Source organism: Dromiciops gliroides, chromosome 2 (genome assembly GCF_019393635.1).
Source record: "Dromiciops gliroides isolate mDroGli1 chromosome 2, mDroGli1.pri, whole genome shotgun sequence".
In the NCBI taxonomy this organism is placed as follows: Eukaryota; Metazoa; Chordata; class Mammalia; order Microbiotheria; family Microbiotheriidae; genus Dromiciops; species Dromiciops gliroides.
Window position 1 is genome coordinate 541,348,061 of NC_057862.1, and position 16,000 is coordinate 541,364,060.

The following is a 16,000-nucleotide window of genomic DNA, read 5'->3' on the forward strand; positions in this document are numbered from 1 at the left end:
GGATGGTGGGAACTGTTCAGGAGCTGGTTGCTGTCCCTGGAGACGTATTTCAGAATTTAATAAATTAATAAGTTCTCCAGGAATAAGTCTCCATCTTCAATTCTTTCCCCCACCCCACCTTCTCCCCCAATTCTGGAGTGGCATTATTCCTCCCAGAGGTGCCAGTAACCCTCAGGCACTGCCCCTATGGCTCATTCAATCCCTCAAATGCCACCCTAAGATCCCCACGTTCCTACTTTCTACCCCCACCTCTCTTTCCCACCCCACCCCCCGGGGCTAGGCATGGTGTTTTGAACCCCTGAATATCTAGGGCATGGTCAGGTGAACTAACTGATCTCCCTCAGACCTTGTCCCTAAGCTAACCATCTCCGTGACTAAATACCCTTGTTACTCTGGAGTCCCGGCCATGCCTTCCACAATGCACGAGATTCCCCCAGCCAAACACAAGGCAGCATGATGTGGTAGAATGAACATCATACTAGAAGGTAGGAAATCTCTGGTCCCGGATAAGTCACTTAATAACTGTGTGAACTTGGGTGGGCCACATAACTTCTCTGGGCCTCAAATTTCCTCATCTATAAAATGAGGAGTTTGAAATGTATGCCATTTCTAGCTCTGACATATAATTCTAAGGGGAAAGCAATTCCTGAATAATCCTGGGGTCAGACTGGGTCATCTAAGATCCTGAAAAGTGACGAGAGAATGTTTAAAATCAAGGACTGTTAGGAATGACGTTTGCCTATGGGAAAATAACCTAGGGGGACAAACTATGAGAGAAGGCAGCTCTCTAGAAGCAAATTGTTGCTAGAATGACTACTAGAAAGCCCCCATAGGAAGGTCTGAGTGTTTCCTTGATTGGGGTGATCCAAGGCACAGGTGGCAGAAAGGGCCAGAGATGGATGTCCTCTCTGACGTCATTTCCAGCTTGTCTTGTATTCCTCAGCTTCTGTTTTGTATGGGTTTGGGCAGCTTCTGAGGTATGATTTGGACCATCCTGCATCCTTGAAATGAATGCTGCTTAGGCAGCCCCTTGCCACATGGGGTAGGGATACCAGGGCAGCAGTAGCCACAGTGCTCTGTATAAGGGTAAGAGACAAAGGGTGAAAGTCCTCTGGCCCCTTAACAGGGTAATGGGTCACAGGGGTAACAGAGAGGTATAGGCAGAATGAGGCATCCTTATGTGTCTAGACAGTAGCAGAGATATCCTGCAGATTCCTTCCTAGGGTTATTGAGGGGCCCTTCTTAGGTAGGGGTGATGCTGGAAGGTATGAGGCAATTGAGTGGTGGTGGTGGTTCCCAGGTCAGTGAAGTAGACTCTGTTCAACTGTTGATTTCTCTCTTTTATTTTCCTTTTTGCCTTTTATTATCTCCTGCTATTCCAGATACCCCAGTGTGTCTATGGAACACTTCACCCCACTCCAATCTTAGAAGAAAGCTACTGATAAACCTGTCCCCACAAAGTCATTACCCCATCTAGACCTTAAAATACAATCTAAGGAGTGGGCAATGTTTAACCCAAAGCAATGAATGACTAATGGCTGAATGTAAGAAGTCCAAGTTAGGGTGGATGACATACTTGGGAGGACAGGCACCCTTTAAATCACATGATGTAGTGACTGCCTACTCCACCACGGTGCCACATCACAGGATTTATGCCAGGTAGAAAAACTCTAGAGTCTAGCTGAAGTAGGGGTGGGAGAAGGGGTTAGCCTGAACCCAAGCCACCATTCTCCTAAATAAATCTTAGGGGCCTCTTGCCCCATCCCTCCTACTAGTTGCCTGATCAAGTGAGGGCTGCAGTTTCTCTTGCTACATCACCACCTCTCCCCACCCCCACTTCCTTTTCTACATCACATCTGGTTCTAATATATTCCAGATGTAGTGGCCTAGCTTTTTTATGGCCAGTTGCCTTTGGAGGCCTCAACTTGGCTTCCTGAGGGCCCCCTACCTCAGGGGATGGTCTCTGGTCCCCTGTGGCCTCCTTTTCCTCAGAAGCTGAGGAGGGTGGGTGACAGGAGCCAGGAGGAACTACGTGGAATCCTTGTGGAAGTTGGCCTTGTAGCTGCCCACTGCGTGGGCTTGTCCACTAAGCTGAAGCACAAGGAAAAACAGGGTTTGACATCTTGGAGAAGGAGGAAGAGATAGTAGGAGGGGGGGGTAGACACAATAGGAAGCAAAGTGTGAATGTATATATGAGCTTGTCCCAGACAATGCCCATATGTGAATATAGGAGTATTTCCAAGTGTCATCAGTAGTGTGCATGAGTGTGAATTTTTAGGGATGTGGACAAAATATAAGGGGGGGTATGTGAATGCCCCATGGACCCAAATACTCCAGCTGTACCCCTCCCCCAAGACCCTTCCCTGCTGCTCTGAAATGCTTCTCTATTTATCCTTCCTGCCCTACCTGAGAGGTAAGGTAGGAGCCTTAGCCACAACGGGGATGGGAAGAGGTGAGCAAGGGGGGAGGGTATGAGTTGTCTTCAGTCCTTTTGGCTGCAAGAATAACTGTATTACTGGGTAAGACCAGAGGAAAAACGGGGTTCTGGAAGTCGGCTGGGAAAGACCCTTGGAACGAATTCTCACTTCTGGCCCAGATGATCGTGAGTACAGGAAGAAATCACCAGTTAGAATTGAGAATGGAAAATCATCTCTCAAGGTCCTCTGCCCTTCCACCTCATCCTTATCCTTCCCGCTCCCACCCCCAATAAAGAGAGTAGGGAATAGCATACCAAGACTCCAAGGGATGACCTTTCTGTCCCAGGTAGTGATGGGGACCTGGGAGATCCAACTGTGAGCCAGGAATTTACCAAGAAATTATTCCTAGGGGTTACCAGGGGAGGCTGTGGAATTTGCTCCCTTTAGACCTCTAAAAAAAGGCAAGATTCTCATTTGGCTGGGATGGAGGCCTACTTGCAGGCCTACTTGGAGGAAGGAGGATGACCTGGACGACCTTTTGCCATCCCTTCTAATCCTAGGGCTTCTAAATGCTCCGCCCCACCCACCCTGCTCATTTAATCTTTTTTTTTTTACATGACATCGTTTTATGACTCCACAGCTCCCCCTGGTGCTAAACTAGACTGAAATTCCCATCTTGTCAAGCTGGGGCAAGGAAGGTAAAACTCCAGGAACATCATTCACTGTTCACAACTTTACAGTTGTGATCTCATTTGATCCTCATAAACCCTGTTGGAAGTGATAGCACCTGTGCTATCATCATCCCCATTTTACAAATGAGGAAACAGAGGCAGTGGAAGTTGTGACTTGCCCAGAGTGGCTCAGTCAAGAAGTGTCTGAGGCCAGATCTGAGCTCATCTTCCTGCCTCCAGGTCCAGCGCTCTGTCCAATGGGCCATCTAACGGCCTCTCACCTATCTGTGACCTGCCACTGGACACAAACTTAATCCAGAGGCAATGGGCCAGCTTCATGTCATAAGGACTTTTTTCCTGGGGAAGTCTTTCATCCAGCCTTCTGGCTATCCTTCTTCTGTTCAGGAGGGGTGCTCATTAACGCTTACATGTTAGTGGTTCCTGAGGTAGGCATGTAAACAGTCAGTGGCCTGCTTGGCTTTTTCTGGATCCTTTCTGCTCAGGCAGAGGGGCTGTTTTCATAACTATAACTGATGAAGAGGTGACTCAGAACAGCCACTTTCTTAGCGCCTGGGTAGGGGGAGGGGATATCCAGGTTTGGAGTCTAATGGAAAGAAGAGACTAGGAGTCTAGGCAGAGCTCTGCTGGTAACTAGCCGTGGGATCTTAGGCGTGCCACTTACTCTGCTCTATGCCTCAGTTTCCCTGTCTATATAAATAAAAGCACTGGACTAGGCTGATGATCTTTAAGAGCTGGACCAGCTTCCTGATTCCTGGATTCTAACCCTGTTTTACAGGAAGGGGGGAATTATAATGCAGTGTGTTCCTGAATCCCAACTCCTTTTAGCTCTGGAACAGGATTCCTGAGACCCCTTTCTTGAATATTATCTATTGACCCCTGGGAGTACTTCCATGCACAGACACCCCAACCCACAACCCTGCCCAAGGAAGGAGTAGGTGGGGCCTCTGGTGGTAGTGGTTTATTGATGCACATTGTAAGCACAGCACAGGCAGGCCATCAGCAAAGGTCAGACACATGGACTGGGGCAGAAGGGAAGGACCTCTTGCTGCCATTGTAGTAAGCAGAGGGAACAGGAAGGGCCAGAAGTGTCTATGTGTTCTCCTCTTCCAAGCATCTCAGAGCCCAATCCATTCACACCAGCTGCCTTCAGCCCCATCGCAGGGTCACCGTCCTTTAACCATTCATCCTTCCATCTGAGGATAAAGTTGTCTTGTTCTCAGAAAAGGATCTGCTACTCCTTTGGCCCAGTTAGTTCCTTATCTGTGGAAGTCACTGTCACCTCCTTCTCTGCCTGACTTAAGCTCTGATCTCCCCTTAACTACCAATCCCAAGAAGGGATTCACCTGCTATCAGACCCCCTTCTTAGGAGTCTACCCCCTGACTTGTTATCACAACTATGTGAAATCCCTAGGAAGCCCCTGGGTGGCTGCCCCGAGCTTGGCATGTTTCCCTGGGGAGTCCCAAGTAATCCCAAGGGAAGGGGGGGTACCCTGCCCAATTGGGACCTGCTCTGGCAAAATCCAATGGGCCCCAGTGAGCTATGCCAGATCCCTCCAGGTGAAAAGAAAAGGCCTAGGCAGGTGGTTGTGGGAGAAGCCAGTCTGACTTATGCACAGGTACAACACAGGCACGGCACCATGGCAAACAGAGAGAGAAGCAGGCTAGCCGGGCGTGGTGCCAGGGGCCCCTGGAGGAAAGTCTGTGGCACTCCAGCTCCATGCTGGCCCTGATTGGGGTAAAGAGTCCATTCCCGGCTGGAGAAAGGGCATTTCTGAGTACCAGTGCTTTCCTACCCCTTGCTCCCCATCCTCAACCCCAATTAATTATAGTCCAAGTTCTGCTGCTTTGGGACAAAGGGGCACATCAACTCCCTGGAAGGAAAAGAAAGGGGAAAAATGAAAACAACAGCTAAGTGCCCACAAGGCATAGAAAAGAAAGAAGGTCCCTCTTCTGGGAAGCAGGAGACCCTGGGGTAGGGTGGGGGTAGCCATTCCTAGGGATATAGCAGGGACAAGGGACAGCCAAGAAGTCACATTGAAAGGAGACTATTTATAAAGGAGAGAGGTCTGGGCCTGGTTGTGGGAGCTGCTTAGGGAATAGGTATTTGAGTCTGGGGCTCAAAAAAAGACATGGGGGAATTTCACGGTTGATTCTTGGTAAGGTGGGCGGGGGCTGAGGAGAAGAGCTCCCCAAGCCTCCCTACACAATCTTTCCTGGAAACAAGTGTCAGGAAGATGGAGCCCAGAGAGTCTCCATGGGGGCTAGGACTGAGGACCAGAAGCCCTATCCAGGACCGGGACAGTGCTACCTAGGGCCAGGCAAGAGTGAAGTGGGAACAGCAGAACAGGGAGATTACAGGAGAAAGGAAACCTCAGAAAAAGCCAGCCCACCCCAACCTGGCCAAAACCTTTGCCAGAGCCATCAGACAGGGTGGGCCACACCTACAGAAGCAAGGCCAGGCCCTTCTGGACAAAGAAGGAGCTTTGTGACTTGCTTCCACTTGGAGTGCCGGCTGAACAGGGGGATCCCTTTATCCCACCGGTGCTGGGGGAGGAGGGGAGAGAGGCCAGCATGGCTTGGGAATGGGAGTCAGGAGGAGACGAGAGAGAAGCCCAGCTCTCTAGCCCGAAGCCAACTGACGTTCCCTCCCACAGACCTCATCTCCCTTGTCCTCTCCACATCAGTCCCCTCACAACCCCATCCCCTCCTCCCCCCCCAGCCCCTCGGAGTCCCTAGCGCCCCACACTGATATTGCAGGTCTTGCAACTGGGGTCTTTCTTGGCGTCAGCGGTGGAAAGGCTCATCAGCTGGTGTCCACTGATTTCCCCCAGAGTGCCAAGCGACAGGTCGACGGGTTCCGTGTAGATGAGCTCCAGAATGAGATCCTGGGCGTGGCGGAAGATCAGCTCCCCATCCTCCACGCTGCAGGTCAGAAATTTGTTACAGGCAATGTCCAGAAGGGGAAGGCGGTCCCGGCAGAAACGGTCACCCTGGGAGCCTTTGGGGGCCAACACCAGAATGGCGTAGTGGTAGGCCGTGTACATGCAATAGAAGTCCGCGAAGTAGAGGTTGGTGCTGGGGTTGAAGAGGCGCTGGGCGGGGATCTGGAAGCGCCAGCGGCCGTAGGGCGAGTCCTGGGGGGGCTGGCCGGTGTTGAATTCAGTGTTGCAGCTGAAGAAAACGCCGTGGAGCATCCCACTGGTAGGAGAGCCGTGACTCCCGCTGTTGTCCTTCAAGTAAGGCTGAAGCATGTTCCCACAGTGAGTCCTGCGGGGCCGGGAGGGAGGTGGGGGAGAGAGAGGGGTTTCTTAGCAGCCTGGTGCTGCTTTGTGCGTCAAAGAGGAGGAAACTACTTGTCCCGGCTCCCAGGCTCTGACATCCCCACCGCTATTTCCTTCAAGGCACATGTAGAAGCCTAGAACTCGGAGGTGATCTAAGTCAAACCCCTCATTTTATAAACTGGGGAAACAAAAGTTCAGGGAAAGAACAAGGGGCTTGCCCAAAGCCAGGCTGAAAGTTAATCAGTAATAGTTATATGGTGCTTTGAGATTGGTAAAGCACTTTATAACTATCTCATTCCATCCCCCAAAACAACCCTGAGATGTGGATGCCATTGCTATCACCATTTTACAGTTGAAGAAACTGAGTCACAAAAAGGTTAAGTGACTTGCCCAGGGTCCCACAGTTGCTAAGTATCTGAGCTCGTATTTGAATGCAGGTCTTCCTGACTCCAAGCCTAGGCTCAATATACAGTTACCCATATAGCTCTTAAGTCAAAGCTTCCTAAACTGTGGGTCACAACCCCATATGGGGTTGTGTAACTGAATGTGGGGGGGCACAAAAATTTGGCAATAGTAAAAGGTTATGTATCCCTATTTTATATACCTATATACCCAGGGTCATGTAAAAATTTCTGGGCAAAAAGGGGTCATGAGTGGAAAAAGTTTAAGAAGCCCTGGCCTAAGCTACAGCTCAGCTCTCATCTCTCCCAATCCAGAGTCCTTTCCATTTTACCTTCCCCCCTTTCCCAGAGGCATCCCATCTTCTAAAAGATGCCAGTAGATTCCCCTCAGAAGTGGAGCTGTGCTAGGTGCAGTGCCTGGCACATAGTAGGCCCTCAATAATGCTTATTGACTGACTAACTGACTGGCACTGACTGGGAGGCAATGTGGTGGTGGGGAGAGCTATGGCTCTGGATTCAAATTTCACATCTGATGATTCCTACTTTTGTGACCTTGCACAAATTACTTAATCTCTCTGGGCCTCAGTTTCCTCACTTGTAAAATAAAGGGGTTGGATTAGGTAGACTCTGAGATTCCGTCCAGTTCTAGATTTATGATCCTACATCATTCTCTTGGCCCTGTGTCCCTATCTGAAGCTGCTGCTGATGATGATTTTTAACATTTAGTATATGACAGTGCTGTGGTCTACTCTCCCACTATCCAAAGGCATACACTTTTTTTTTTGGAGGGGGGGCTGAGCACTGAGGTTTAAGTGACTTGCCCAGGGTCACACAGCTAGTAAGTGTCAAGTGTCTGAGGCTAGGTTTGAACTCAGGTCTTCCTGAATCCAGGGCCAATACTTTATCTACTGCACCACCTAGCTGCCCCCAGGCATACACTTTTTAATAGCTTTTTCTAGTAGTGGGTATGAGTGAACATTGATGCTCTTCATTGACTAAGGGAGTCAATTTGGGAGTCAGAGGATCTATTCAGGATTAATGGTGGAATTAGGGAAGAGAGGAAAGCTAACTGGCTTGCATGGGAATCTAACCCTTAATTTCAGTGGCACAGTGTCCTACCAGCTGAGCTCAATGGGTGTGTGTCTGCACATGCACACACACATACACACACACTCATGCTGGATGAGGACCTGCATGTCTCAGATTCCCTATTCAGCTGAGGATTCTGAGAGAATTCCAACCAAAGGAGACCGGAAGGAGGGGATGGGGCCTATGTACAGAGAGGTATAAGGACTCCAGAGAAAGGAATAACAGGAGAAAAAGGATGACCCAAAAGAGGAAGAAGGAAGAACTAGGGGGCAAGAGATACATGATCCAATATGGAAACCTCTGGAGAACCCAAACATACAGTACCTGGCATGCTGGAAGTACTCCTTGTGCTGGTTCCGATAGAAGACGGAGAATCGGAGCATACGCCCGGCGATCTGTTCTGCCTTCTCTTGCAACTGTGCCAAATGCTCTTTGGCATAATCTACAAGGAGCCCAAGTGAGCATGGGTTCTGTGCCAACTGGGGGCAATGCTGCCTTTTGCCACCCAGCCCACTCTGCAAATCCCACCCCCAATTATGACCAACCAAATCCCCAGGACAACTGGCTGTACCCTGGATTTGTGGCAGGTTAACTAACAGATGCAACAGGCAGACCCCCCAACCCTTGGCAAAACACTGAGGCCGATGCTTTAGACGTTGCTTGCCACTCAGGCCAGTGGAGATGCTCTTTTCTTTTTCTCTTTTCAGTGTCTTTCCCCTCATCTCCCCTTCTCTTCTGTCCCTGATGGGAGTAGCAGGTCAAATGACCTGAGCTAAGGCTCTGAGCTGTGAGGGCCTTGGGGAGCTTCCCTTCCTAGGAGTAACTGAACTAGAAGAAACTCCAGAGAACAGGACAGTGTTAAATATCTCAACAGGGAAACATTTTGGGGTGTGGGCCCACCTGACACCCTTCAAGTCACACTAGTAAGTGAACCCTGGCAATGGAAAAGGGGAATTGTGTTGGAAGAACTGGCTAGGCGCCAGGTGTGTATATTGTCTTCTACTCATCCCATTGTCGAGTTTGGATAGAACAGAGCTAAATCCACTATTTTCCGCGTGGAAAAGGCTGGGAGGAGGGGATAGCTGGGAAATTGACCCCTTGGCCAAAGGCTGGAGAACTAAAGTTCAGGGAGCTCATTTGAGGAGACTGTTGGGGAGCCTTGCCTTTGGGCCTAGAGGTAAATAGGCCCTGGAGGGGGAGTTGTTCTGGTGGTAAAGGTCTTTTCTTTACCTCCTGTGCAGAACTCGACTGTCTCACTCCATCCAGACACCAGGTATTCTCCATCGCTTTGCTTCACTGCAGTTTGCACAGCCACACTGTACTCTGTACGAGGGCTCAGGAACCAGTGACCCCTCACTGTCATGGGCAGGGGCACTGCTTTTGCCACAAGTTTTGTGGGCACGTCCTATAGGACAGGGTAGGAAGAATATGAGAAACCAGGAGTCAAACTAGGTGGCCGACCACTCTGCCGTCTCCAACATACCGGAAACCTTCCTCCTGCTCTCCAGGACAAGACCATGCCAAGGCTTGAAGACTCACACCACCACCATCACTACCACCCATGAACTAATCACCATTTCCCCATTGACGCCAAGAGTGCTCATTAATGCAGCTCCGATTGTCCCCAGCATCCCCTAGCCCTCCAGTTCCCCTGACATCCAGTTTTCTTGGGAGTTAGAGAAGAAAAACTGGTGAAGGGGGGGCCCTAAGGTTGGGGGCGGTGAGGCCTTCTTTTTTTGAGGAAGACTTCTCCAAGAGCACTCCGCACTGCAGGGCTGTCTCCATGGCAACAGCAAATGCTAAGAAGCCGGGGAGGAAAGAAAAAAAAATGACTTATGTTGGGGGGGAGGGGAATGGAGGGATGGCGGTGGTGGTGGTGATGGTGGAGATGTGAAGCATTCAGTTGCTGTGGCAACTGGCCTGCCAAAAGACACCCAGATCAAAGGAAACTGTTCCAGAGGGGGGGATGGTGAGTAACCTGTTTTGATGTTCTATAATCATGTGGACCAGTTCTTTCCCACCTCCTTCTTCTCCCTTCCTTTTCCCTCAGTTTGGGAAAGTAGAAACCTTCCTTCTATGGTCTCCATGCTCCTCAGAGTGGAGGTCCCCTCCTGTACAAGAGATATCTCATAGGTGAAGGAAACAGTAGTTAAAACTGACACCTTCACAGACAAACTGCAGTAGAGGATGCAGGGATAGAAACTGTCTGGGGGTGAGGTTGCCTGCCATTAGTCATTGACAGCTGGGGTAGAAGACAGGATCATACCCCCTGTAGAGGAGCACCTGAGGAACACCCTGAGAGGGTTCCAGAATCTAAGGCTGGATCTGGATTTGAACGTGAGACGTGGACGTGACAAGTAGTATATCAATCCCTCACCTTACTCCTGGTCCCTGCTGACTGCCCGGAAGCCTCAAGAACTGCCCAAGGGGCATTGATGGCTGTGAGATGTTTGGGTTGTGGGGGGCAGTGTGGAGGGGTGAGTGTTTGGTGGTATTTCTAAATTTCATCTTAGCTTTTTACCCTCAAAATACTCCCGGGGTGGGGGGAGCAGAGAGTCCCCCAACATGCCACCTACTCACCCTATGCTTGAATTTGTTGGAGTTCTTATTCTCCTTCTTGTTGAGGTCAATGAAGTAATGGGTGACCCTCTCTAGGTCACTGCCCTCCATGGCCCAGGAGATGCGAAAGGAGTCACAGGTGATGTTATTGATCTCAATGCTGTGTGGGGTGGACAGCAGCATTTCCATGTTCTCCTCTGTCTCAGCTCCTATGGGAATGGTTGGGGGGGGGGCAGTCAAGGCTACTTCCCTATGGTTTCCCCAGGACCATATTTCTTCCTATCCCCTTCCCTGCCACTCCCATCCCCCATCCCTTGTTCCCCACCTTCACACACATGCAAACCTAGGTTCAGAGAGGGCATTCGGTGCAGCCATGCCAGTGTTCCCATATCTGATCTGAGGGAAGCATTTTGGGAGAACCAGGGTTATGTGGAGTGGGAGGATTCTCCTCCCCCAGCTCGGGAGGTGGGGAGGGTGCCTTCTCCCATTCTGCAGCCCCCCCTGCAGTTCTCAGCTCTCTGCAGAGGGGAAGGCGTAGCAGACGGCACCTGCCAGGTGGCAGAGGCAATGAGAATGTTGCAAGCACAGGGCAGGACAGATTCCGAGCAGATGGAGCTGGGGAGGAAGGGGGGGTGCCTCTGGGCTAGCAGGCATCAAAAAAAGAAAGGGACAGCAAGGGGGGAGGGGAGGAGATGATGGGAAAAAGAAAACAAGGGGGGATAGCAAGAGGTAACCTTTAGGGAATGCAATTGGGAGAGAGGAGGTAGATTCAGGGAGATCCAAGGGGCACAGGGATGTTGGAGAGAAGACGTGGATCTTCCCTCCTTTATCTCTTTTAAAAAACCAACTCTCATAACTCAATTAGGTCAACACCCCACCCCTTCCAGGGGGCACACATGTGTACAGGGGCAGAACAGACACACATGGAAGGAGGTGGGTGTCATATCCTGATGTCACAGGCCAAGCCTTTCAGCCTATGCTGTTCCTCTCTCTGCTTTTCTTCTCTCCCCTGTCTCTTGGGGGATCTCTGTGTAGCTCAGGCTATCACAGTATCTTTCTCTTTCCCCTCTTACCTATCCCATCAGTGCCTGGTACATAGTACGTGTTTAACAAATGCCTGCTTGGTTGTAGCGCCATCTGATTCATCCCTATTCTCCCAACATTTCCCCTACCCTTCCTTCTCTCTGACGCTTCACAGCAGTGATGTTAAAGGGTGATCGTGATAATCCGTATCTAAATCAGGCTCCTGAAGACAACTATGTGACCTAGGTGGCCAGTGAGTATCCTTATCTCTTTAGCTGAGGAGGAAAAGGGTATGGGGAAATTATCACCTGGGGAGAGAGCCCCAGGCAGATCTTTTGACTTCAAGGCTGATGTGCCAACCCATATGCCACAACTTTCCTTGTTATGGTTTTGATTCCCACCCAGCCTCAGTGATGCCCACCAGCACTGGCAGGCACCAGCATGGCTGCTTTTGGAAGGGGCCCCAGGGGAGAGAAGACCACTCTTTTAGCCATGCATCAAGGTTATCACCCATTGCTGTGACTTCCTCAGACACAGGGATCCCAACTTAGAGACTCCCCTTGAAGAGAAATGGATTCTACCTACACATGAGGAGGTCTTTCCTTGTTCTGTAATGGAGGGAGAGAGGAAGAAGTCTGGACATGGGTGATTGGAGGGGCCCTGGTCCACGTGTTCTCTCACCCCTTTCTATTTCTTTTTTCTTTCTTTCTTTCTTTCTTTTCTTTCTTTCTTTCTTTTTTTTTTTTTTTGGCAGGGCAATGAGGGTTAAGTGACTTGCCCAAGGTCACACAGCTAGTAAGTGTCAAGTGTCTGAGGCTGGATTTGAACTCAGGTCCTCCTGAATCCAGGGCCAGTGCTTTACCCACTGCACCATATAGCTGCCCCCCCCTTTATATTTCTTTTATAGGCTCATGTGTTCTTTCCCATTCCATCTCTTCTCCTTTCTTGCTTTTCCTGTCTATTACATGCCTACCCACGGTGTAGTGGAAAGAGTTCTGGACCTGAAAGGCCTAGTTTGAAATCCTACCCCTTGGTTTTTACTAGCTATGTGACCGTGGGTAGGTCACTTAACCTTTAAGCCTCGGTTTCCTCATCTGAAAAATGGGGCAATAATTCCTACTGCACAGTGTTGTGGGGATCAAATGAGCTAAATGTATACTGTAAAGTATGGTGAATTTTAAAGTGCTATGTAATTTTGAGTTATTGTTCTTCCCTGGTTCATTTTTACTCTTGCATTGGTCCTTTCCTCTTTACACAACTTAAGTACCTGGCTTTCCCCCAAATGTAATGTCCCAGTCTACTCTGTCCATTTTCCAAGGATAGAGGAAAAGCTGTGGTGGGTTCACTTTGTACCTGTTTGAGAAGCAGATGCTTTTATTTTTAGATAACAGTTCAGCTTATACCTTCCCCTTCAGTTAAAATTGCTCCGAGCCCAGCACCTCCATATTTAACTCTGAGATGTTTGGGCGGCAGATACAATGTATGTGGATGGGTTGGGGTAGGATTTGGCCTTAAATGGTATTGTGCCTTGGCTTCCTTGCCGCTCGTGAGGCTCAGTCAGCTATCCCTGTACCTTGCCAGCACTTAACACAGTGACTAGCACATAGTAGGTGCTTCATAAATGCTTATTAACTGCTTGACAGCCCCATTTGGATGTCTCTCTACGTGTATGACATATGGTCTGTGTGTGAGCATGGCAAGGGATATGGAGATGTTAGGATCCTCAGGAAAATAAGCAGTCGAATGCCACCCAGGAGAAACCACGGGATTATAGAATTGAATCTGCTGCCCTGGGAGCAACCCTAGGAGAATGAGCCAGCTAACAAATCACTGGGACATGACTAGCAATACTGAGCAAAACCTCTGGTGCCTTTTCCATGTGCAAAGAGATGACTGGAGAGCTACAGCTTAGTCTTGGTACATACCCAAGAGGCCCCCTCACCAATTGGTGTGGAGGAGTCATGAATTCCTAGACTGATTCCTGTACCCCTTCAGGTTCTCCTGGAGGGAACAGCTGCTGTCTGAGGAGGAGGGGTCTATCTGGAAGATGTGGCCTTTGGTGCCTGGGCCACTGCTCCTCTCCTGGTTATTTTCCCTACTGCCCCTGCTCTCCCTAGGATCTGGGAGAGCTGAGAAGCCTCCACCATCCTTGCTGTGGGATCGTGAAGATGGCTGATACTGGGAGAGCCATGAAGCTGGATCTCCTGTGGACAGAGGGTGGGGGTGAGCCATTCAGTCTCCTCCGCCCAGATAAGTTGGGGAAGGGCAGGGTGTGAGGGACTAACTGAGACAACACCCTAGAGAAACACCTACATATATTCTCATGTGCACACACATATAGACATACATTCTCACACCCACATGGAGGCATATTCGTAGATAGACGCTGCCCCCCACATATACATACACATGAACACATCCACCCACATGTACCCCCCCCCCCCGCCCCGCAGCTTACACATACCAACTCCCATGCTTGTACATGGCTACTCCAATTCCATGCAAACACATTCTTCTATAGATTCCCATACCTTTCACCTATTTTAACAGTCTCCCGTGCTTCTCCCACCCACACAGAGCTGTCCTATGCATAGGCATCCTCATGTATGTGCGTGTTAGCTCTGGCCATATTCCGACTCACAAGTTGTATTCAAGGGTAAGTGCGCACAGTAGGTACACACATATGCCTCCACCTCCACAAGCACCTACATGCATGGTAACCCACGAGTTATACATATATGAGTACACATATATGCGCACAGGTCATTGCCTGCTCTCTCGACATCCTTCCCTAGGCACACAAGCACAGAAATGCATGTATGACGAGCTTGCCTCTAGATACTCTTTAGCGGTGCACTGTGTGTCAAGGCTGTGGCGAACCTATGTAGATCATACACCCACAGAGACCTGCATCTAACGACACCCTCACACAGAAACGTCTATTCTCTCCCCCACCTACCAATCACTTGCCTGCTCCACAGTTATGCCTCCCCGCATGGAGAAATGACGGGAGCAAGTCCTCCCCCAAGGTGGCGGGGGACACCCCCACATGCCGATATGTGCACACATGATACACGCAACATACCCACGCAGTGCCCATTTTATTGCACATGTGTACATGCCAACACATACCAAAGTAGCCCTCCACCAATAAACTGCTCCCCTGCTCTTCACATGGACACAGGAACTCACAGACTGGGACACACGGTCACGCAGGTTAAAACACACATATTGGCATAAACACAGAACCAGACCGCGCTGGCCCCCTCCTACACTGCACTCGTATTTCTCTGTGCTTCTAGGGACTCACATCCCCCTCCTCAACACGCACACATGCTGCGCACACAGGCACCCATATTTCTGCCACGCACATACCCACGAGCAGCCCATATGCCAGCAGAAACCTTTCCTCCCGACCTGCTGTGTCCCCATTGGCACTGTTCACTGCAGCAGGACTGGTCACGAGGTGACTGAGCAGTATTGTGCCCCGGAGCCCGAGTCCAGTCCTCACTTTTGCCATTAGCCACCCCCCCCTTCCTGGGAAGGGTGGGGGGAAGCATGCCACTTGTCCTACACACATGCCAGGGTGAGCGTCCCAAGCAACGCAAAGAGGACAAGCAGCTGTATCTCCTAAGCATCCCCCTTTCCCAATGATCCCAGTGGTTCCAATGCCCCCCACCCCCACCCTGGGGCATCAGGTTGCTTCTGGGAGGGAGAGCACCTTACCTGTCTCCACCAGGTGCTGCAGAAGAAGACCTGGTAAGGAAGGGGGACCACTGTGCGGACCTGCTCCCCTGCGGGGCTGGGGCAGGCAGCAGGCACTGCACTCCTGGCTTTCACTGCCTTGCTGGGCTCTGGGAAGCTGAGGACCTTTCTTCCATGCGGCTTCTTCCCCTGGCAGCGCCTGTCTCTCTCCCTCTGGGGCATACACTGCCTGCTGCCTCCAGTGAAATGTCTCCTAGCCTCACGGAGAGGAGAAAAAGGAAAATCAAAGCAATGTGGAGGGAGAGACTAGGGGACAGAGCAAGAGAAGGAGCGAGAGAGAGGGAAAGGGAAAAGGAGAGGGGGAGAGAGAGAGGGGGGAGAGAGAGGGAGAGAGAGAGAAAGAGGGAGAGCAAACGACTGAATCTGGCTCCACCAATGGGATCGGTGACTGCGCAGCGTCAGGTGATAGAAGAAGCTCTGTCCCTGCTCTCTCCCTGGGGCTGGGTGGGAGGAGGAAAGGGCAGGGGGGGGGGTCTCCCAGGGAACAGAACAGAGTTGCTCTTGATGATGACTGACACCCTTCCCTCCCCCCATTCCTTCTGCAGAAAAGTTGCCCCTTCTTGGAAATGTCAGATGACTGCAGCCCCCAAACTTCAGAATGAGGGTACTTCAGAGGGTACCAAGCAATCAGTTAGTCATTAAACATTTACTAAATGCCTACTATGTGCTAGGCACTGTGCTACGTGCTGAGGCTGCAAAAAGAGGCAAAAGACGGTCCCTGTTCTCAAAGAACTTGCAGTCTAGTGGAGAAGACAACAAGCAAACAAATGTGT

The 16,000-nt window shown here is 50.4% G+C and overlaps 1 protein-coding gene across 3 annotated transcripts; it reads right to left on the reverse strand.

Annotated features, from left to right (window-relative positions):
- Window positions 1-4,052: 4,052 nt before the first annotated feature.
- LOC122740732 (phytanoyl-CoA 2-hydroxylase interacting protein) lies at window positions 4,053-15,631 on the reverse strand. Of its 3 annotated transcripts, none has more exons than XM_043983345.1 (5): window positions 15,189-15,631; window positions 10,461-10,648; window positions 9,111-9,285; window positions 8,205-8,322; window positions 4,053-6,376 (listed from the first exon to the last, which is right to left on the reverse strand). In XM_043983345.1, exons 2-5 carry the CDS (start codon window positions 10,626-10,628, stop codon window positions 5,842-5,844), a joined length of 996 nt encoding a protein of 331 aa, XP_043839280.1. In that variant the 5' UTR covers window positions 10,629-10,648; window positions 15,189-15,631; the 3' UTR covers window positions 4,053-5,841. The 3 variants fall into 3 exon arrangements, with proteins under 3 accessions (XP_043839280.1, XP_043839279.1, XP_043839281.1); XM_043983344.1 differs by lacking the exon at window positions 15,189-15,631 and adding an exon at window positions 14,838-14,988; XM_043983346.1 differs by lacking the exon at window positions 15,189-15,631 and adding an exon at window positions 14,595-14,739.
- Window positions 15,632-16,000: the final 369 nt, after the last annotated feature.